Source organism: Chionomys nivalis, chromosome 12 (assembly GCF_950005125.1).
Source record: "Chionomys nivalis chromosome 12, mChiNiv1.1, whole genome shotgun sequence".
NCBI classification, from domain to species: domain Eukaryota; kingdom Metazoa; phylum Chordata; class Mammalia; order Rodentia; family Cricetidae; genus Chionomys; species Chionomys nivalis.
Window position 1 is genome coordinate 70632577 of NC_080097.1, and position 24388 is coordinate 70656964.

A 24388-nucleotide genomic window follows, 5' to 3' on the forward strand; every position below is an offset into this window, starting at 1 on the left:
CAGCACTGCTCTACTTCTGAGCCCAGAGAGGCACCTTCAGACATCCTCTGTGCCGTACAGAGAGACTATGCCCTAGGACTGAGATTCTGTCAGTAACAGAGGTAGACATGATCCTGGGACAGAAACCCTCAACCCATTCTGCACTTAATAGAAAATAAAGGGTGCTTTTAAGGAACCAATGTACCAAACAGCCCTAGCCTGGCCCCAGGAAGTATGAATGGAAAGGTAAGAAGCTTTAGAGAAAAAGACATTTCTGTAACTTCAGGTCAACATTTCATCAGTAGGTGTCATAGCCTGAAACACTACATACAGACTTCAGAGCCTCAGATTCTGGAAAACAGAAGCAATTCTGCGTTTAGCTTAAGCTCCCTGGGGTGAGCCAGGCGTGGCAAAGGTTGTACTTGGGAAGGTGAGACTGACTGAGAACAGGATTTAGCATTGTAGCCCAGACAACCAAAGTGAGACTCCAGCATTTCAAAAAGCTCATTTGTGGTACATACTACCCTTGTAACCTTAGTAAGGACAGTGAGTTTGAGGTCAGCCTGGGCTACAGACAAACCCCCAGATTTCTACTATGGTTCACTTACTGCACTGAAGTCTTCACACTGATTATCTATATATAGGTTTGAAACTAGAGCTTGGCTACAAATACTACTGAACAGAATCATAAACATGTAACATGTTGGTACTGACACATTCGTATCTCACTCTTGACCTGTATAACATTCTTACATTTTAATACTATTCCATCAGCAAATGGTTTATTTAAATGACGAGATAAGGGCACGAAGCTCAAACAGTGGAAGTCAGTAGAGAGGGCATACAAATCCCTGAACTCACCGCTGCTGCCACAGTCTGCACAAGACAGGAGTTCTTCTGGTTTCTTCTCACGATTGGACTCCTTAGTTCCCAGACAGAAACTACAGATTGGAATGGGATCGGCACGGGGCTGTGAGAAATTAAATATATATGTATATTTATATATACAGTTATTCTTCCTTTCAAAACTTAAAACAAATTATTAAAATTGAAAACTTCTTACAATATTTAAGGAAACCCTGATAAATTAAGCATTTAAATTAATACCTTCTAAAAATAATTATCATAAATTATTTGGTAGCAAAGCAATATCTAAATACATTTAAATGTAGCATTAGATTCAGAAGTAACTTTTATGAATTCAGTGATGCCTACTACCTTCAAATATCATAGAGCCTTCAGAATGAACATTAAGAATCCATCTGCGATCCTAAGTGTTCTGATAATCTGTAAGCCTATAATAAACTGATTCATCTATTCACATTAAAGACCATGGATAGCATCCAGTTAAGTGAGGTTATTTAACTAAACGTTATCAAGTGTCCCAATTATTCACCTTTAAACACTAGACATGAAATGTATGTTTTAGATGGCACATGAACAGAGAATACGCAGGAACTAAAATTCTGTGGACTTGAGAAGATCAAAAGACTATTAACAAAGCCTCTCTGGCACCAAGGGCTTCAAAGGAAAACCAGGGCACACAAAGGAGATAAACCCTCAATCTCTGACATTCACACTTTATAAAAGAAACAACAAAACATTTGTCTACCCCCTGGCACCCTTTAACTCTCTATGGCAATTGCTTTTAACAAAGTGTAGATCTACATACACTGTGTCTCCCGTTGTTTACCACTGCCAGCAGGGCAGGCCTCTCCATCATATGAATGCAGTTGACTGTGCCTACAGATCTGGTTACATTACCACGAACAGCCAAAACTGGATAAAATACTAAAATTTTATTGCACATTCCAAGCCTTCACACATGTTGTCTGCTAGCTCTCTGAATGTTACTATGAAGTCTTTATACTGAATCTCATGAATCAAAAATTCAGGGCAAGAAAACTCAACAGAAGCACCAATGTTTTTCTACGTAACTCACAAACAGGATTGCGTTAGATCTAGCTCTCTAAGTCTACAGCAGCACAGAATGAACCTCATTCGGGCAACTATTCAATCCCAAATGCCTAATACTTAGCCTGGCTCACAGTAGGCACTCAAAATATGTTTGCTGGCGGAATAAATAAGCAGCTGCCAGTTAAAAAGAGAAGTCAACCACTTCTTTAAGATAATATTTTGAATGGTTCTAATGAGTCAACAAATGTCTTGGTTCCTTTAACAACAGTGCCATGAAAGTCAAGACCTCAGCTTATGACCAAGCATTCCTAAACTTGTTTAATATGACTGTGATTCTCATTTTACAATAGGAGACTTTGTTATCTGGCTCTTATTTTCAGCTTAATTTGTTCTATTAATATGCACATGTTTTACTTTCTGAGGTAGCTTTACAAATGTATTGTTGTAGCCCTGTTAAAAAGGCACAGTGTGAAGCATTCTGTACTAGAAAAACCAAAAAAAAAAAAAGACAGGCTACAACAAATTGGTCACCGACTCCAGCCACAGTTCTTTAAATGCCAGATAATCAGCGCTGCATAATTATGGATCCATAGTTATTACTTGCAACTGCTCAGCTGCAGTACCTAGGGAACACTTTTGTTCCTTTAAATAGCAATTAAAAGAACAATCTGGTTTTAAAGTGACAACATTCCCCTGATAGATTCTGGCTAAAGCACAGTCTTTGTACTAATGGGATTCTTGCTTTCATTTGATAGAACAATGTTCAAGCCACTGCCGCCACCCTTGCAGTGATAAATAATTTACAAAATGTCACATATCATTCATACAATGAAATAAATCCAAATCTGCAGCTTCATTTTTCTTTCCCAGATGCATTTTTAGCTGAAAGGGAGACATGGCCACCAGCCAGCTTTCATGCTCATTTTTCGTTTTTAACTAAAGGTAACACAAAGGACAAAGGTTGCTAGTAGTTCATGGCCAGAAAGACTGATGTCCCACACCCTGCCCAATAATAGAAGCAGAGATGCTATCACTTCAAGCCACATTCAAGTGAAGCCCACCATGCTGATGTATGCTCACGACCATTTATTTTAAGGATAACTATCTCACAATTCTCTACAACCACTGCATTATACAGAAATGTCTGCCCTGCTGAATTATTGATAATTCAAAGCACTTTTTTGCTAACCTCAGTGTAGCAGAGTCTAATTAACTTTAAAAAATTGTCACTTGTATGAAGTGAAACTTTACAGTAATGCATGTAAATGGGTCACAGAATTATTTTTATTCACTATTCTCAGACTGCATATAAACTGTTTTTTTTTTTAAAAAAAAATAATAATCCCTTAAAGTAAAATGGATTGCAGGCAGAAAGCGGTCTAGGTAAACAGCAGTTTGATTCCACAAGATCTACTAAAGATAAGTAATATTTAAGAAGTTTGAAAACAGAAGCCCAAGTTGATCATGGTGGAATATACCCCTAAACCCCTAGCATTTTGGAATCGGAGGCAGGATTGAAATGATTTCAAGGCCAGGCTGTGCTATACAGTAAAACTCTCTCAACACCCCCCTCATAAGAAAACAAAATTCAAAACACCCAATTTTAACTGAAAATTCTTAATTTCTTTTTTTGACGCCTCAAGGGGGATGGGAAGAGCCATATAGTCACTTAGTGGGTAGTGCTTGCTACAGAAGCCTGGTGATCTGAGGTCAATCCTGGGAAACCTTATTAATAGATACGAGGGAAAAACTGACTCAAAATTTGTTGTCTTCTGACCTCTAGAATGTATGTGCAGCACACACAATACAGCAGTAAATGAAACAAACATCTGAAAGGAACAAAGCAAAAGAAATGTCATAAAGGCATCCAACTTGTTGGTCACATTGTCTTTGATGTCTGGTAATGCCAAACTAACAGTAAATCTGAGGCCAGCACTGGGAAGAGATGTGAAGATAAAAAAGGACAAGCACACTCTGCTCTGTAAGCACCTCTCTGGCCTCGCTTCCCCCTTTGCTGAGCAAGGCTCTGAGGCAGTGGGGAAGCCGGAGGCCCTCCTTCCACTGCTACCTCACTTACTTACCTTGACCAGGCAAGATACGTGGCATTGTGCCTGCTTTAAAGAGGAACTGAGGGTCTGAGGGGCTGGGTGAATTCTCTAAACTTACACAGGTTCAAGTGGAGATGTGGATTGGAACCCAAGTCTGTGTTGTGCCCCTATGGCCATTTCTCAGCTTCACTACCTACCTCCACTCCTCTCTCAGAAAAACAGATTCTTAAAAATTCTGTTCCCACTAGGAGCAACACGTTTTTAAGGTATTCATCATCTCTTCAAGCACCAATAGCATGATTTAAAAGTACTTAAAGGATGCCACTATAATATTATATTGTAACTAATTACAACGGGAATACAGAACTAGCACCATGTGCCTCCCAGTGTTTCCATAAAGTGCAGAGCAGTGCCCATGTCATTCTTGGTGAATCTACCAGGAAGAAAAACAACCAGGCAAATTGAAATTGAAAAATTCTTTATAAAACAACTTGTCTGGACTCTTAAAGAATGTAAGTCATGCAGGGCGGTGGTGGTGTACGCCTTTAATCCCAGCACTTGGGAGGCAGAAGCAGGCGATCTCTGTGAGTTCGAGACCAGTCTGGTCTACAAGAGCTAGTTCTAGGACAGGCTCTAGAACTACAGTGAAACCCTGTCTCAAAAAACCAAAAGACCAAAATAAAATAAAATAAAAATTAAAAAAAAAGAATGAAGTCATGTGAGAAGTAAAGCTCATGGCAATGAAATATAATCCACAATCCTCGGCTGAATTGCTGATTTAAAAAATTTATTTATTTATGTGGATGATTTTTTGCCTGCCTGCATGATTGTGCAACATGTGTGTGCATAGTGCTTTCAGAGGCCAGAAGAGGGTGCTAGGTCCCCTGTAACTATAGTTATAGAAGGCTGTGAGCCACCACACGACCTCCAGGTACCAAAGGCTCTTAACTATGAGCCATCATTTACTTAGCACCAATTATTTTACTGGTATAATTAGAGGAATATGCACTAAATATCAAAGTAATGCAAAAGCCAGATATGAATTTCGTAAGTGGACATATTATGATCATGGTGGGCCATGGGCAACAATGACAGTTCCAGAGAGATGTGAGCAAAGACTTGGAGGTGTTATGGTATCTTAGCTGGGGTCATCCTTGTAGATTCGTGGGGGTTTCCCTTACACCAGGATTCTACCTGGCCCCAAAATGCTCCCTCCCATCCAGAGGTCTCTTTCCTCATAGGTAGCCTGAACTGGCCATCTCCTGTAATCAGATCAGTAACTATCCCAATTGTCATCAGAGAGCCTTCATCTAAGGACTGACAAAAAGAGATGCAGAGACCCACAGCCAAGCACTGGGGTAAGCTCAGGGAATCCTACTGAAGAGAGGGAGGAAGGATTGTGTGAACCTTCCTCCTGGTCAAGGTTACCACAAAGGAACCTACAGAAATAACTAACCTGGGTTCACAGGCACTCACAGACTCTGGACTAACAGCTAGGAACCCTGCATGTCCTCTGTTCTGCCAATACCATAAACAGGTATTAGAGACACCAGACAGTTCCATACCACCAACACTGGACAGGAGCAAAGAGACCAGCTACACCAGGACGTGACCAGCATCCAGCTTTCTCAGGTTCCCCCCAAGATGATGCCCACAAATAAGCAGGAAGCAGTCTTGAGAATCTGCCACCCCAATTCCTTTAACCTGTTGTGCCTAACCTCCCACAGTTTTATTATAAAAAAGAGATGAGAATGTAATGGTCTGTCCTGTCCCTTTAAGAGACAAGCCCCGCCCATCCCCCCCATCGGCAGAGGCAGGCAGAGCTTCCTTTTCCGTCTCTCTCTCAAAGAGGTAGCTGCTGCCATGGCTCCTTTCCTCTTCCCCCCTCTCCCATTTCTCTTTCTCTCCCCCCCCCCCCCCGTCTCTCTGATCCTCTTCCTTCTCCCCTTCCCTCTCCCCTCCCATAACCAACTAAATAAATATCCAACATCAATCTGCATGGCGTGTCTACCCGTCTGTCTCTCATCTGCTGCAGTTGCAGCTCCTAGTGGGACTGGCGGCCCGTCTCAGTCTCAGTCTGCCACCCTTCATGAGGCTCCCAGCCTAGGATCCACCGCCCTTTGTGGCCCACAGGCCACTCTTTTACTTAAACTATATTAAGCATTTTACTTAAACCATAACACTGAATTGGGCCATACCAAAGGCATGCCACTATGCAAAACACACATGCAACAGAGTCAGCAAGAGAAATTTATAGTAAACCAGGGAACCATGCATGGTATACCTCAATAAAGATGGCGGAACTTGGTCACCTGACCTCAGTAAAGATGGTGGAACTCGGTCACCTGACCTGGCTCTCAGTTAAGATGGCAGCGATGTCACCTGACTTCAGTCAAAATGGCAGCGGTCACATGTTGTATGAAGAAGCCACTTTTTTTATTTTGAGCCCCGGGAGTTTTACTTAGAGGCATGATTTGCCCTGTTGCCTAGACACCTTGCAACAAGCCACAGCTGGAAGCAAAGGCTGGAATTGAAAACAGCTGCCTCATGGATCCAACTGACCTTGTCAGCAACAGTGGCAGGTACAGTTTGAAAAAAACAGAGCAGGTGGGATATTGGAGAAGCATAGTCTGAGGGTTTACACCATAGCTGAAAATGTGAAAACTCTCAAAAAACACCACAGGGCCTATAGAAGAGCGTCCTTTCTCTATAGGCGTGGCGTGAAATGGTGGCGAACACCGTTGGGCTTATAGAAGAGTGTCCTCTCTCTACAGTGGGGTGTTAAAGCCTGACTGGCTCCAGTCTGAGCAATTTGGAAGCCAGAGAGGCTTAGAGGCCGCTCCCTGTGGTCTCTCACAGTGGGGACCACTGACAAGTGGTTCAAAAGAAAAGGAAAAGAAAAAGGGAGAAAAAAAATCGGAGGGACCCTGAGCCCCAGCTGAATGCACCGCACAGTGTGCGCAGTGCTAGAGCGGGAGGACTGACCCCAATGGAAAGCAGTGAAGGGCTCAACCATAGCTGTGAAGGCTGTGGTTGGGGGCTGGAAGGGGAAAATTCACCACTGAAGCTGCTGGTGTGCGTAGAGGTCGGCCTTCAGGCAGGTGGAACATGTATGTGGCTGTTGTGGAAAAAATATCCAGTTCCAAATCCCGAATCCGGGAGAGGGTGGGAAAGCCCCTGAGTCTTAGGCACGCCTGTAATGGTAAAAGTAAAATGGCGCTCTTCCTTGAGTGGCAGCAGCAGGCAGCAGGCCATGAGGAGCAGTAAGTCCCAGGCAGGGAGCCATGTGGCGGGTGAGAGACCATACAGACAGAATGCCATGAAGAGTGAGTTTGGATATTTACTTAGTCGGTTATGGAAAGGAAAGGAAAAGGGGAGAGAAAGGAGGGGAGAAGGAGGAACATGAGAAAGAGACAGCAGAAAGAGGGGGGGTAGGAGCCACGGCAGTAGCTACCTCTTTGGGAGAGAGACAGAAAGAAAGGGGCTCAGGCTGCAGGAACGAAAGAAGATCTGCCTGCCTCAGCGGTAGATGGGAGGAGGAAGTGGACAGGGTTCATCTCTTAAAGAAACAGGACAGGCCATAACACCAACCTCCTAAGGGAGGCCCTTTCTCTTGATCATGATGTTAAGTGTAAAAATAAAAAATTGTAAGTAAGCTGGGAATGGTAGTACATGACTTTGATTCCAGCACTAAGGAGGCAGAGGCAGTGGAATCTCTGTGAGTCTGAGGTCAGCCTGTTCTACATACTAAGTTTTAGAACAGCCAGGAATACACAAAAAGAACCTGTTTCATAAACAAGCAAAAATTATGAAGGAACTGAGGCTGTTTATCCTTAAACTTTGAAGGTGGCAAGCTGGGTATTTTCATGCAGGTGGAAAGGTTAGATTTTTATCTTAGTGACTCCAGTGTACAAAACACAGACCAACTGAAGCTGAAAAGAAAAATGTTACTGTCTAGCAAAAAGACCTACAATTGCTGTCTCTGTCATTAACACTCTTCTTAAAATCATGGTACAATATATGTAATGTAAGGGCCAGGGAGACAGCCTAATGGGTAAATTGCTTTCTGTGCAATTGTGAGGGTCTCAGTTTAAATCCCTAGAATCCACGTAAAACCAAGAAGCTATCTGCTGGTACAAGGCAGAAACAGGAGAATTCCCAAAAGCTCACAGGTCAGCTGGTCTGACATACACAGCTAACAAAGCCTGTGTCTGTCAGTGAGATGGCTCAGCTGGTAAAAAAAAAAAAAAAAACCCTCCATGCCAAGCTTGCCAACCTGAGTTCATCGCAGAAAGCTGCATGGTAGACAGAACTGACTCCCACAAGTTGTTCTCTAACCTCCACCATACATCACGGCATACAACTGTACACACACAGTGGAAGTTAATGATCCAAGGTTGTCCTCTGACTGTCACAAGCAGCCTGTGGTATGAGCTCATTGCATGCACATGTACATATACACATAAGGACAAACACTTCACAAGCATATATATGTGTAACATAAAATTTACCAGTTTAACAAACTGTAAAGGTGCCTTTAGTGACAACATTCATAATCCTGTGAAACATCATTACTGCCCATTTGTACATTACTTTCCGTCTTCCCAAACTGCTATTCTATGCCTCTTGCTGTCTCCTGGGCCCTGGCAACTGACATTTCCCCTTCTATCTCTAGACAACTGCATGCTCTTGATACCTCAGACAAATGGGGTCACAGAGATTCTGTGGACGGATTGACTTTTGAGGGACAAGAGCTGCCTGAAATGAGAGGAGGGGAGACGACCACATCAAGACAGAATAGTGAAAGAATCACCACACTCAAGCTGAGCATCTAGAGCTCCTCAAGGTTCTTTCCAGATCTGGCGTCTCCAGGGCTCTATGGATAACTGCTGTGGGTTTTCTCTGTTCTAATATTTTATTGAGAATACCATATCCAAGGCATTTGAGAATCTTTGGAACCTCTGACCTAAAAACAAAACAGCTCATTCTGAGGAAACACTCTTCCAGAACATGTGACCACGCATATGAGAAGCTTTATTTTCAGTCATGATGACTTGTCTCTGCCCTGATAGAAACTATATGCTTCATGTTTGTTACTCTTGTTAGTCTAAGGTCTCAGATGAAAATAAATGCAAGTTTATAAACTAGAGCAGAGCCAGAGGTAGCCAGATCACATCCTCTTCCTGAAATGACAGATAAGACTCTATGTGTGTGCTTGTGGGTGTGGGTGTGGGTGGGCACAAGCGTGCATGGGTGAAGGGGCTATTACAAGCCACTTTTTCAGTCTATGTATACAATCAGGGATATATGGTGGGGTGCTCCTTCTAACCCCTATGGATCTGAACCATCTCAGATGTCCTTGAGACGATTAGAACACAATCCCATTGACCCCAATTTTACAAATGGAACAGTCCCACACGCTGCGTGTATATACTTAGACTTCCATGATGGAAAAGATTGAAATTTCATCATGTCCCTTGAGCCTAGAGTTCATCACCTGTGGAAGTATACAATGTCTTCATGTTGTCCAGCTCTAGAGTGGTTGAAAGCTCAAATGTGACTGAGCATGGTAAGTACTGTTTAAGTTTAACTCAAATATTGTCTTAATTAGTGCCCAATTCACTCCGGTTATAAAGACTTAACAGCTTTAAGCCCTTAATAAGTGTTATGGAATTTTAAATTATTTTATGAAAGAATCTGACGCTCAGATTCTTTGATGAATATTAATTTTACAAGATTTCTTTTAAAAGAACTACCTGATCGGCAGCCACAGGAACAAGGTAGAAAGCACCTCAACAAAAGCCGAGACGTTTTTTAGCTTTTTTTTTTTTTTTTTTTTTTTTTTTTTTGATTTTCGAGACAGGGTTTCTTTGTAGCTTTTGGTTCCTGTCCTGGAACTAGCTCTTGTAGACCAGGCTGGCCTCGAACTCACAGAGATCCGCCTGCCTCTGCCTCCTGAGTGGTGGGATTAAAGGCGTGCGCCACCACTGCCCGGCACGTTTTTAGCTATTAATAAAGGAAAATTCAACAAAGATGTCAGCAGAAGAAAACAAACATAAAGAACATAGAAACAAATTTAAAATGTTAATGAAAACAAAAAACCAAGCATGAATATAAATTCATGACCACTACGTGGAAGCAATTCATTGTAGAGCATGTCAGCATGCCCAGATGACTCAATTGCTTCTCGGAATCTCGCCCTGATCATCGAAGACTTTTCCTCAGTACTCTTATCTATGCCTTTTCTCAAGACTGTGCTGAAGTCTGAAGTGTGGGTCTGGTTTCTGCCCGTCACTTCTTTGCCCAAGTGTATCTCTGGTATACTCCAGCAGGCCGAGCTCCCAGCCTGTTTCTCAGGAAAGTTAAATGACTCCCTCCGACCTCCTCCACAGGATACATGGGAATTATTACACAAGGATTCTGGCCAGATGACTCCAAGCCCCCATGTTGCTCTATGAATCGTTTGGAGTTTGGTTTAGGTACCACATTATCAGATGGGCTGCCTTGCCCACCGTCTCAAAATGATTTTCTGGCCTGGTCTAGAACTGTCCATACTTTGACTGCCTTGCTTCTGAGCACTGACCTCTACATAGTGATGTATCATCGGGCTGATTTATTTTGCTTCTATTACTCAACCTTAAACATCTTCATGAGAGGAATGACAAAGAGTATAGTTTGGTGAATCAATGAATGAACAAATCTGTGAGAATGAGAACTGTTCCTTTAATTCAACAGGTCTCAAAATGCTGACCATAATCATTTATTTTCATATATATAATGACATATATATAATTTATTATATAAAATATATATTCATGTATCTAATTACACTTCCATCAGCAGTGAACTGAGTTCATCATCTCTCGAAGGCTCATTTACTTATCTTACTCTGACACATAAGAGCTATGTTTTTCATATACTTCCCTGGGCATAATCAGACAAAACAAAACCAAAGGTTGTAAAACCACCTGGAGGAAAGTTATCATAAATACTAAGGTTTAGGGCTCATCTAAAATTATCCACTACAGTTTTATAGAATATGAATTTGGACATGAAGGGGGGAATGGTGTTGTGGGGACCCGGAGAGAATAGGCAGGGGGAACCTAGGTTGAATATCATCAAGACACATTGCATACATGCATGAAACTATTGAAATCACATCTGAATATATAAAACACACCTATGAAGTAGGGCTGACTGCCAGTATCTAGCAGTGGTGAACCATACCTCTACACATCACCTTTCTCTCTCAAAAATGAGGACAAGTAAAAAAGGAAAAACAAGTCGAGTGAGATGGAAGCACCACAATGACAGCAGCAGACGTAAGGCAAGTGTAGCCTTCCATCCTTTTCTGTGTTTGAGGTCTCGTCTCTCATTTGACGCTGCTGTCTTGATCTCCCTATATAGTTGAGACTGGCCTTGAATTCCTGATCCTCCTGGCTCTGAGAGCTGGGATCATATCTACCTATTTACCTAGCATCCATCCGTTCATCTGTCCGTCCGTCCATCCATCCATCCATCCATCCATCCATCCATCCATCCATCCATCATCTATCGAGATACGATCTATGTAGCCCTGGCTGTTCTGGAACTCACAGAGATTTGACAGCCTCTGCCTCCCAAGTACTGGAACTAAAATGACAATCTATTTTAAAAGAAAGTACTTTATATACATTGGTACTTTATGACTGATAATATGTTATTGTCCAGAACTTTATTATAGACAGTACAGTGAGAACACAGGTTGAAAATACTTCTGTTGTTTAGAGTAACTTACTAACATCCTTTTCTGCCACTCCAGTACTCAATGGGACATCTATCTAATAAAAAACTAAACTTCATTTCTTGCCGCTTAGCCACTTACTCAACTGATGTCTGCAATAACGGATGAAGACAAGTCCTAATTAGGACACAGATCATGAATACTTGGGATTTTGTGTTACAGCAAACTGCTTAACGTAATCTTCGGGAACACACAAACACAAAGTCTAAAAGTCAGGGCTTTCTGTGATGATCTAAAGCATCTTCTTTCTTCTGAGCTTATCATGCTGCCATGGGTCAGTGACTGTGGTCAGTGCAGCCACTGCTCAGCAAGCAGGTTTGGAGCCCAGCATCCATCAAAGCAGTGGGGTCTGCTTGAAATCCTTCTAGGCAGAAAAGAACTCCGTTGACGACATGCTCAGCATCACTTTCTCTGTGTTTATATACCCTTTTACTAAAATCTTCAGTCTTTCCTTGCAATTCATGACTTTGGACCTGAGTAGATGCTAAGTAATTTTTTTCTAGAAGGTAATTGGAGATGCACTTACTACAAGATGTTACACAGGCAACAATTTCATCTTAATTTTACTCTCCACTGTCCCACATCTCTTGCTCATTATGCTCCGTGGTGGGCAATTGGTTCTGTGAGGCGCAGTGTATCATCTCCACCAGCCCTGCAGACTGGGCTTCTTATCATTCTGAGTGCAAGGACTTATTGTGGGTAAGATGGGGAGATCTTGATTATGATGGTTGTATTTTAGCTCCTTGTGGCAGTGATAAATGTTCTCAGTTTTTTTTTAAAAAAAGCTTAGTTAAAAAAGTTTAACGTATTTGTGCATATATGCATAAAATATTATCACTTTTTCTTTCATTTAAAAGCAAACCCATATTAATGACCACATACTACAGGGAAATGCCCATGATCAAAGGAGGCTTTAGAAGTAAAACAATAAAAGCTCAGTCACAAAGAAATGAGAAGTGAGGGGACATTCTACAAAGAACATCAGCCTGCTTAGCAATTGTGTAGAGCTAATTGAAATGCTCACACTGTGTTCTGGAGTCTAGAACTTGTTCTAATTAGGCAGGTGTACCATTTATAAGCATGCTGATTAAGGAGAGTGATTCTACTGGAAGAAAACAAATCTAAATCTGTATACTGAGCTTAACAAAACCCTTCGCTGCTAGATGAAGCCGGCACATTTTGAAAAAAATGACAACGAAATAATTAGTTTCCCCAGGGCCTTCAATTTCTTATCTGGACAGGACCCTGGCTTTTAAGATTGCATCTGAACAGCTCTCTTCCACCCCTGCCATTAGAAACTGCAGATACCGCATTTATCTTCCTAAGAGGGATCAAAGTCTGAGTCAACGCAGCTGGAAATCCGACTCACAGTTACAGGAAGACTGTTGAGGATTTACAAACTGTTCATGTTGGCGAGCACGTCACAATATTAGAACTATAAACCCTACATTATATTATATTAGCACTATAAACTTGAGATTTATAAAAACAGCATGTTCAAATCAACTTACATTCAAGTATCACAAATCTTTAGTTTTTGCTTAAAAAAAAAAAATTTGAGTACCTCCCAAGTGATTCCCAGCTTCAGTGTTTAAAGAGTGTTGGCAAAAGCAAGTCCAGGCTTTGAAATCATTATTTAAAAATAAGAAAACTGTCAGGAAGTAGGGACTAGTGACTCCCACCTGCAATCCAGAATGAGAAGTACCTCGAGGAGTTTGAGTCTAGTCTGGGCTATGGAGTGAGAGTCAATGTCAAAACAAACAAAAACAATAAAGAAGAAGACAATAGAGAAATAGAGAAGACGACAAATAGAGAAATCCTGCCTTAAAGATGACACAGGGACTGGGAATTGTCAGTAAAGCACCTCACAAGCACAAGTTTGACTCCCAGAGCCCACATAAAAATGAAGTGGATTATGGTGGCATTTGCCTGGGGAAATGGAGAGAATTCTTTTTTATTTTATTTTATTTTTTTTTTTGTTTTTTCGAGACAGGGTTTCTCTGTGGTTTTGGAGCCTGTCCTGGAACTAGCTCTTGTAGACCAGGCTGGTCTCGAACTCACAGAGATCCGCCTGTCTCTGCCTCCCGAGTGCTGGGATTAAAGGCATGCGCCACCACCGCCCGGCTTAAAAATGTGTAGCCCAGGCTGGCCTCGAACTCGTGATCCTCCTGCCTCTGCCTCCTTCAGCAAATCCTACCGGCATGCGCCACCACAACCGGCGAGAATTCTTGAAGTGTGCTGATCAGCCAGTCTAGCCTAATTGGTGAGCACCAAACCAATGAGACCGTTTCAAAGGAAGTGGACAGCCATTTCTGCAGATGACAGCTGAGGTTTTCCTCTGACACCCACATGCATATGCATATGTACCTGCGCACATCACACACACACACACACACACACACACACACACACCACTTACTAAAATACGGCATAAAAATAGTAAACACTGGTACTAACTTTTGAAAATTATTCCTAAGTAAAACTAGAACACAGTAGCAATGGATAAGTTAAAGAATAGCTACAACATCACACATAAGAAGACATGCAATGGAGTTGCCTATCTGTCAGAGAAAAGGACAGCCTCTGCATTTGCTCTAAACTGCCCTGAGGCATCCACTTTAATCTAGATGTGGTCCTAAACCTTGCCTAGGTATGATGGGAACTAAATACAGACATGTTCCATAACAAAGGGAAATGTGCACTCAATGCAGTTGTACCCAATAAATAATGCCCAAAGCAGGAAACAGAATGCAAAAGTGAGGTAGGTAGGCTACTAACAGTTTAGAAAAGCCACACATTAAACAATTTTCTTTCTTTCCTTTCTTTTCTTTTTTTGAGACAGGATTTCTCTGTGTAGCCCTAGCTGTCCTGAAACTCAATCTGTAGACCAGGCTGGCCTCCAACTCCCAAGTACTAGGACTAAAGGTATGTGCCATCAGGCCTGGCTTTAGACATTTTTCTATAACATCCTCCTTAACAGTACTTCACATTCAGAGATCTACAAGGTCAATGAAACACTATGCACAACTCGGTGTGTTTTTACTTAGCACCCAAAGTATACTTGCTAGAGTGTAATTGGTACTCTCAGGGCTTGTCCTCACAAAAGCAATAAGAGTAGTGTAATTCTATTACCACACTAATTCTCAATTGTCCTTTGGGCACACAAACCATGTACAGTATTTCCAAGTCCCTGACTATTCTGCTTTTGTTTTCCTCATTTCCTCTGCCTTTCAATTACAGTATTCATAATCAAGGAGACAGGAGAGTTGCTAGGATAATTACTACCCAAATGTCAAGAGCCTGGATCTTATCGTGTATGCGGCACCGTTATCCCCTAGGTCTCTATTGTGGAGGAACTTCCAGATCCTCTAATGCTTTGTTCCAGAGATCACTCTGGAGCCACAACATCACTGCCAGGAGTTGAGAGCCATTCAAGCCCCTCAAGTTCCCCTAGGAAGGTACAGCAGGGCTAGGAACAGACAGACCACACAGGTCAAGCTTCCCCACCAGGTCAAGAATTTAGCTCAATTTCCTGGAAGCTTTAAAGTGTACACAATAGGAACAAAAAGAAAAAAAAAGAAAAAAAAAAGAAAGCAAAATTTCAGAAATTTTAAATCAATGGCTTAGTACATTCTGCCTTCCCAGGGATTACAGGAGGGCCACCATGCCCACCAGGCTACATAATCACTTTTAAGTGTACAGGTACACTTAAGGTGTACACTTTTAAGTGTAGCACTCTGGACATTCATAAAGCCAATCTCTCTCTCTCTCTCTCTCTCTCTCTCTCTCTCTCTCTCTCTCTCTATCTCTATCTCTCTCTCTATCTCTCTCACACACACACACGTATATTTTACATATAATGAAACTCAAAGCAAGTTTTGCATCAATCAAGATTCACTAAAATACACAAGTCTGGAACTTCTAGAAGTTCTACCACTTCTTACCATACTTTCCTACTTTCACTAGCAGTCACTACTTTTATTTCAATAATTTACTTAAATTTATTTTGTGTGCATTGGTATAGTGTCAGATCCCTGTAGCTACAGATAGCTATAAGTTGCCATGTGGGTGCTGGGAATTGAACCCATGTCCTCTGGAAGAACAGTCAGTGCTCTTAACCGCTGAGCCACCTCTCCAGTCCCTAACAGCCATCGCTTTTCATTTCTATTACAATAAATTAATTTGGTACATTTTATTTTGTATAATGGAATCAGTGTGAATTACTCTGTTTAGGATTCCTTTCATGTTCCATGTTTTTGAGATTCTCATAAACTGTTGTTTTTATCAGTCATTATTCCATTACTTAGTAGTGTTTACTGTAAAGAATTACTGAATCTGCCTCAGTGCAAAGGCAGTGTATCAGTCCCACACAGCTACTTATTCCCACAAAAGTTGATTGGCATTTATTTATTTGTTTGTTTGTTTGTTTTTTGAGACAGGTTTTCTCTGTGTAGCTTTGGAGCTTGTCCTGGAACTCGCTCTGTAGACCAGCCTGGCCTCAAACTCACAGCCATCCGCCTGCCTCTGCCTCCCAAGTGCTGGGATTAAAGGTGTGTGCCATTACAGTCCAATAATTGGTATTTAATATTAGTTTACAATTAGAGCAAAACTGTTAAGAACATCCTTTTTAAAAATTATATTTTTAAAAAGTATTATTTTAAAAAAATATTTATCATTAGACAAGGTGTCACCAGTAGCTTAGACTGACCTAAAAGTCATAATCCTGTCTCAGTCTCCTAAGTGCTGGGATTACAGGCATGTACATTTTTATACAAGTATTTTTGTAGACATATGAAAATACATTTTCATTTTTGCAGACTGAAACTGCTGGGCTACAGGGTAGATAATGTTTAAACACACAGAAATGTTTCACCAGAAAAGGGGAAAAATGGAAAATTCATGGTAGGAAGAGATACTACCACATAGCTTGAAAACTCTATAACAAAATGAAATATAGACAGTTTAATGTTTAAAAATGAGCTTAGACCAGGTAGCAATCACCTTTAATTCCAGTACTTGGGATGCAGAGGCAGGCTAATCTCCAAGTTTGAGACCAGCCTGGTCTACAGGACAGCCAGGACTACACAGAGAAACAATCTCAAAAAGTGAAAAAATAAAAAAATAAAAATAAAAACCTCAGCTGAAATGGGTAATTGCATCTACAGACCAAAATTAATTAAGCAAAAGAAAATCTGACTGTCCGGCTAGGGCTCTAGCCTAGTTGGTAGAATGCTGACCTAGAACACACAAAGCACAAGGCATTCAAGGGGCAGAAGAGGAAGATCCCAAGTTCAAGTATTTCCCAGCGCTTGCAACTGAGAAGCCAAACCTAGAGCATCTATCTTTTTCCCGGCATGTAGGCCTTAATGTAAGAACTCTTTACTGGATATATCTTCCCTATATATAATGTATGTATATGAAGAGTATAATAACATACCAAACATTTTTAATAATTTATTGAATTTAATTTTTGAAGTAATCCCACTAACCAATTTTTCTACTTTATACCCGAAGTTTGCAAGGTTTTATTCTGTGTTGTCTTCCAGTTTCTGGTGGTGCTTTCTGTAGAAAGTCTAAAACCATTTGTAACTTATTTTTGTATGTTTGGTGGAATGTGGGGTAATGTTCACAGAACTGTGTTAATGAGCTTATTAATTTCTAAGAAAAACATCTTAGTAAAATTGTTCTAGGATGGCTGGGGAACAACTGTATTATTTGACACCACTGAAGTCTTCTAAAACATGGTAGAGATGTGCATTTATGTACTTAGGTCTTTAGAAAATTTCAACCATTTGTTTTAACATAATGTATTTGTTCACCAAATTTATATATGTGTGTGCATGTCTGAATGTATGGTTTATGGAAATGCTGGGAACTGAATCCAAGACCTTGTACAAGCCCATAAGTGCACGCTCTACCACTAAGCTACACTCCCTGCCCTATTACTATATGAGTTCTGTGCTATCTGATGCTTGATGCTACTGTAAATAGCAGTTTCTTTAAAAAGATTTATTGTTGAGGGGTGAATAGCATAGAAACATATTATATATATAATATTAAAATTATGTACATTGACTTGGGGCGCATATAGCAGTCAGGACAACTTTTTAGTTAGTTGTCTTTTCCTATGTTTACATAGGAACTGAACTCAGGTCATCATCTTCAAGTGGCAAATGCTTTTCCCTGCTTAGCTACCTTGCCAGCCTAGTGTCTTGGATTCTGAGCGGTGGTTGCTACTATATAGAAATATAGCTGATCATGTCTCATGCAGTCTTTGTTTCCTGTCAATTTGCTAATTCTTCTCTAGTTTGAGTACCTTTCTTAAAGGCTACTTCAGGTTTTCCCGTCCTTTCTCCATGGACTGTGATGTGGAAGTATAACCAAAATCAACCCTTTCCTCTCCACGTTGCTTTGGTCATGGTGTTTTATCACAGCAATAGTGACCCTAACTGAGACTCGCAGTTTTCTTTCTTCTTCCCTACTCCCTCTTTCCTCCTAATTACCTGCCTGCTGTCTTTTTCAGGACTCTGGCTAACAACTGATCATCATCTCTAGATTACTGATTGAGATGACTCGGGATAGTTGGGGACATGTAATAGAGCAATGCTTCTCATTTTACTATATAATCCTGAGTTTGTGTACTGTAGACTCTGACTCGGCGATTCTAAGGTAAGCCTGAAAACCTGCATTTCGAAACAAGTCCTCAGGTAGTATTGGTGGAGCTGGTCTGTGACCCATACATCTGAATACTAAGAATATAGATAATTTAAAAATAGACTGGCACCAGGCAGTGGTAGCATATGCATCTAAGACCATTACTCAGGGAGCAGAGGCAGGTGGATCTCTGTGAGTCCAGTCTGGTCTACAGAGAGTTCTAGGACAGGCAGAGCTGGTACATAGAGAAACCCTGTCTGGGGGTGGGGAGAGCTGAGGGGCTTAGTAAAGTGATGACCACCCAAACATGAGAACCCAAGTTTTTGTTTTGTTTTTCGTTTTTTGAGACAGGGTTTCTCTATGTAGTTTTTTTGGAGCCAGTCCTGAAACTCGTTCTGCATACCAGGCTGGCCTTGAACCCTGAGATCCACCTGCCTTTGCCTCCCTAGTACTGGGATTAATAAAGGCATGTGCCACTACCCAAGTTTGATCCTCAGCACCCACATAAGAACCTTGGTATGCCTGCAGGACCAGTACTGGGGAAGTAGACAGGTAAACCTTGCCTTGCGGGTCAGGCGGTATAACTGAGTTGCAGGTTCAGTGAGAAACTCTGACACACACAAAAGAAAAGGTAAACAGTGATTAAGAAAGACACCCTAAGTTGATTCCTAGCCTCCACACACACACTCCACGCATAGATTCACACCCCTGTAATCCCAGCATTTGGCAGGTAGAGGCAGAAGGATCATCAGGAGTTCAAGGACATCTTCAGCTACAGAGGAATTTGGAGGCCAGCTTAGGAAACCTGAGACCCTCACACACTGGTTGGAGGAAGAGAGAGCTGAGGGAACAAAACAAAGTCTAGGCTGGAATGAGATGGCCTTAACTCCTCTCAAAGTATAAATCTACATGTCCCAAAATAACCAATACTCAACCACTGCTCAGGGTGCATCAAGATAAACGGGGTGCAAAGAATGTAAGAGCCAGAGCATGGGCAGATAAGCAGCAAAATGTGGCCGTGGACATGACACAGGCACTGCACTCACGTGGCCATGGTTCTCTGCACAAGACTGGCTTCCTCAATGACACATCCCGGACGGGAGGCAGACATGGGGCCTGAGCAGTTGTTGGAAGAGGGAGTGTCTTTTCTCCAGTAAATTATCTCCAAGTCAGGGTAGGGCAAGGAGCTCTAATTGAATCAGTAGGCTACACACTGTAGGGCAGGAAAGTAGGAGTAAGACTTGCTGACGAGGGTTCTGGCGGAGGGAGCTGGAACTGCAGTGGAAATTACTGTAAGTACATAAACGTATGCGACTGTCAGGAACAGAAGATTTTAAAGGAAGACAAACTCTGGGCACAAGATCAGGGGACCACTCCACGCATACTAAAACGTCAGAAGGGGGTACTCTGGTCTCCATTCTCCAGATAAGAAGGCTGAAATGAACTTTCCCGAAACAGTCAGGCTAAGCAACTGAATTATCGTCTCTAGGTCTCACGCTCACTATTTAACAGTCCAGCTGTCTGGGGTATTGTGAGAACTGGCTCGAGGATCTCCTTCAAACACACAATCTGTGGATGTTCAGTCCCTGCAGCAGGATGATACACTACACAATGTGCATACGAGTGCATGATGTAAAATCTCTCTAAATGACTTCCAATACCTAACAGTAAAAATGCTGCGGCTGGGAAAAATGATGGGGATGGAGGTTCTGTACACATTCAGTTCAGATGCAGTGCCCTCCCCACCCCAACTTTTCAATCTGTAGTTGGCTGGATTGAACTGTAGACTCTACAGATACAAGGAACCAACTGCATTGTTAGTAACGAATATCACCATTTCTCAAATTGGCACACCAGGAGGCACTGTTTAAAGTGCTTTGCTAGCTCCTATAAAGTCCAACTTAGACAAATAAATAGAGCCGTGCACCCTATGGGTCAAGGTCAGGGCTGGGAAGAACTGGAAACTAGGAGGTGACAATTCATGGTCTAGATGGACCGTGCTTACAGAGGTTATCAGAATGACCATGCTGCTTCAAACCAAGGGTGACAGAGTGGAACTGATTGCTTCTGAAGTTATTCAAGACTGGCCTTGGTTACAATATGAATTCCAGCACACTTGGCTTGGAAGCAAGGATTTTCATGCTTTTCAGAGATCAAGCTAAGCATACATTTCTCAGTCAAAAAGCCCTGTAGGGTAATCCAAGCTGAGCAGGGGCACTTTAACCCATGGCCAAATAAAAAGCATGATTGCCTTTTTCCATACACAAATACCATTCTAAGTTTAGGCCAATTAATCATGAATATAACTTTTCAGACATTACATAATTTCACATAGACTTGCTTCTAGTGCCTGCCAAAGACAACAGCAATTTGTATCACTAGGGATAAATCTACACTTTGCAAGAAATGAAAGTTACAAACATGAAACGGGAAAACGCTGCCACCTCTCTCCTGCCACCCTCCTGTATGATGTCACTAATAATTTAATTTTTAAAAACCAACATTAGTGAAACAGCTTAGAATGACATATACAACACGTTAAATCACATGAACAAAGTGAAAATGGGGTAAATTCAAATAACTTTTATGCCCATGAGAAGAGTGGCAGCCTTGAAGCTATGAGGGGTGGCATCGGGAATAAGAAAAAAATCAAGTCACAAGGCCCCAGAGTCTTCCCTCCTTCCTCCTCCTCGCCTCTCCCTCAGCATGAATGTACTAAATCATATTGCTGTATTTTTAAGTATCTTTTTGATTTTTTACGTTTTCAAGGTAGAGTCTCATATATCTCAGGCTGGCCTCAAACTCACGATGGAGCTAAAATTGTTGTTGAGTTCTGGGTCCTCTGATCTCCATCGCCTCCTGTCTCTATCTCCTGAGGGCTGGAATCATGAAAGCTGTACCCTCATGCCCAGTGTATTTATTACTATTTTTTAAAGATTCCATTTTTTTATCTAAAAACCATTCATTGGGGCCAGAGAGATGGCTTAGCACTTAAGAGCAAACATTCCTCTTATAGAAAACACAAGACTGGTTCCCCACACTCAGGTTGGTGGGTTCACAATTGCCTATAACTACAGCTCCCGGGGAATCTGCTACCCTCTTCTGGTCACCATAGGTACTGAGAAACACATGTAGGCATATACCCATATACTTAAAAAATAATTTATTTTTTAAATAAACATTCAAATGATATATACATGGTAAATAAAAGGTAACTGATTTGAAATTGATTTATCTACATTTAACATTTTCAAATACGAATAACCAATACAAACCTGTTACATTATTTTAATAATAAGCTAACCAGCCTAGATTGCCTTCAGCAAGAGTAGGCAACAGGATATTTACAAGCAACAAAAACAAGAAAACAGATGCAACATGCCATCTGAACTAATGGCCGAAGCTAAGTGAGATCTCAAGGGGCGTGTCTATGAACTCATGGCATATTTACTTGCAGTCCCATTCCACAGCTGTTTTTAGAGTTCCCTCCTTTATACTACCCTTTTAGAAACAAAATAATCTCTCTTCCACTTACTTAAAATTGGTTGTATGAATGCATTTTTTTTACAATTTTCCCAAGGAAAATATATTACCACCACTACCCAAAAATATGCAAGTGCCATGAACACATAAGGTATTCTTGTGCTTTTCAAGAAACCAAACCACTAATATCAGATTGGAGTATCAGGGGAAAAAGTGGCAGAATACTTTGCTACTTTTGGGCAAACCCTCTCCTCAAAGACAAGTGATTTGTTTAAATTTATTTTGTATTTTGCATTTTGTGTTTCGAATATGAACTTTTTCCATTTTTAAAAAAAGTTACATACATTATGATTCTGGGTGTTTACTATGAAAACCATGGAGGTCTGTGTACATATGTATATGAAAAATACATGTACACATATTAAGTATAACAGGGGGCATACTTTGTTCTCACCTCCCAATAATAATATCTATTGTGTATTATACATTCACCATGGGACAGTTACTGCATTGGAAGCTTAAACTATTTCCAAAATCCAATGCAGTAGATGTTGCTACAGCCTCCATCTTTCTAGGGAGAGCGTGGGGCACAGGGAAGTTAAGCAGTGGGTCCACAGGCATGGCTGTAAATAACAAAGGACAGGAGTCAGGTCTCAGGTTCTATTTAACTGATCGACAAGGTTTGCTCTGGAAGTAGGAAGCAGTATATCAGGGGAAGATACAAAAGGGTGTGGAGCCTTAGATTGCCAGATTTGGAGGCCATAAATTTTCTGCTTAATACAGTAGAGGCTTTGAGGAAAAAGATGGTGTGTTGGGAAGGCTCACACTAGCTGTGGAGAGAGAAGGAGGAAATCTGAGCAGATGAGAGGAATGAGAGGACCATGGCCAGCGAGGCAGCCACATACACAGACTGGGAGAGATCGGGAGAAGAGAGCATAGAAGCCACCTAGAAGAGCTGAGGAAGGGCGGAAGACTTCATGCTGACAGATCTAGGAGCTGAAGAGAAGACAAGAAGGGGGGGGGGGGGAGAGGCCTAGACTCAGAAGAGGACTTCTTAGGGATTCCTAAAGACTGCTATTATCCATGTCAAGTCTGTACTGCTGAGGGGGACAGTAACTCAGAAAAGTATTCTAAACTCAACAACACTGCTGAGAAAAAGTGGAACAGGAAGCTTTCTCATGATTCACTCTGCCAGTGCAGATAATTGCCTAGCAATTACTGGTCATGTTCATAGAGACTGTAGACATTTTTACATTGCGGGGATTTATGCCTTGAAACTTTTATTAGTATTTAGACAGACTCTAAGCAAAGTTCTCTATCCATGTTGTGAGAATAAAGACGACAATTTTCCAAAGAAACCTTATCATCGTCTCCACTATGCCACAGTTATCTTCAGTAAGGGTGTACATCCGTAATTTATACTCACCTGGAGTGGTTAAACGGGGATTGTCCTGAAGACACACAGCTAACAGGCCAGATCAGAGAACTTCCTAACAGCTTTTCTCATTTAGAAAAAGGAATAAAATACTAACATTTATAGTGAAAGCCAGCTTCAGGAGTTTATTGATTTAGTTTTAGGAGTATTTCACAACTGAGTCCTTTTTAACTGCATACAAAACCAGGAGCGTTGGTCTAATCAATACGGAACATCCACCTTGCAGTTGAGGGTCATGAATTAATCAACATCTGCTCAAACTCAAAACTATCAGGCAAAATAGAGTACTGACCTACATCTCCTTGAACACTGTAAAACCACTGAAACAATGGTACTAATCTGTAACAACAAGAAAGTCAAATCCACCCACGAGGGGCAAAACTGGAAGTCTCTACACCTGAGCTATGCATTTCTATGCTGTCTTTTTCTAAGAAGGTACTATAGCATCCTTACAGCTGACATGTCCTATAAGGCTGAACTGGCCTCATCATGTAATGCTATAAACCAAGGACCAGGGTTAGCACAAGCCACACCAAATTTGGAGCGTGAGGAGAATCCAACATCTGCATAACAGTCAATGATTAGATCCACTGACCATTTCCTCAGGAAAAAACTGGTGAGTAAGCAGAGGGTTGTCTGTGAGAGCTGCAAACTGTTTAAGAAGGTAGCATTTCTAGTTATGGTCACAAGACTGTGATTTGCAGACACTTGGAGAAGAGCCTGTTTGTTCTTCCTGGTGTGAGGAACTCACTGACTCAAGCTCTGATGCCAGCAGGCAAGCAGCAGTGGCATGGATCCAGTGGGTCCTGGAGGAACAGATGGGCAGTCTATTCTAAAAAAATGGCACCCTGATGTCACCAGCAATGAGACACGAGGGATCAATAAATAAATCACCCTCATTCAGGTAGCACATGTAAGAGAAACAGAAAGATTCACAGTATGAGATATTTTTCTTACTTTTTGCCATGCTTTGATGTTCTTATTCTCTCGCTCTCATATTCTTTCATTCATTCTCACTCTCTCTTCTTCCTCCCTCCCTCCCTCCCTCTCTCCAATGAGATTCTAAACTCTACCATTTTCTAGTTGTAT

General features: G+C 41.4%; 1 protein-coding gene across 7 annotated transcripts in view; it reads right to left on the reverse strand.

Annotated features, from left to right (window-relative positions):
- Positions 1 to 24388, reverse strand: part of Kat6b (lysine acetyltransferase 6B) — a 183470-nt gene that overhangs the window by 60695 nt on the left and 98387 nt on the right. For all 7 annotated transcript variants that reach the window (XM_057785948.1, XM_057785947.1, XM_057785946.1 and 4 more), the window contains exon 3: positions 841 to 949. In XM_057785948.1, coding sequence (XP_057641931.1) covers positions 841 to 949 — 109 coding nt within the window. The remainder of the gene's footprint in view (positions 1 to 840; positions 950 to 24388) is intronic.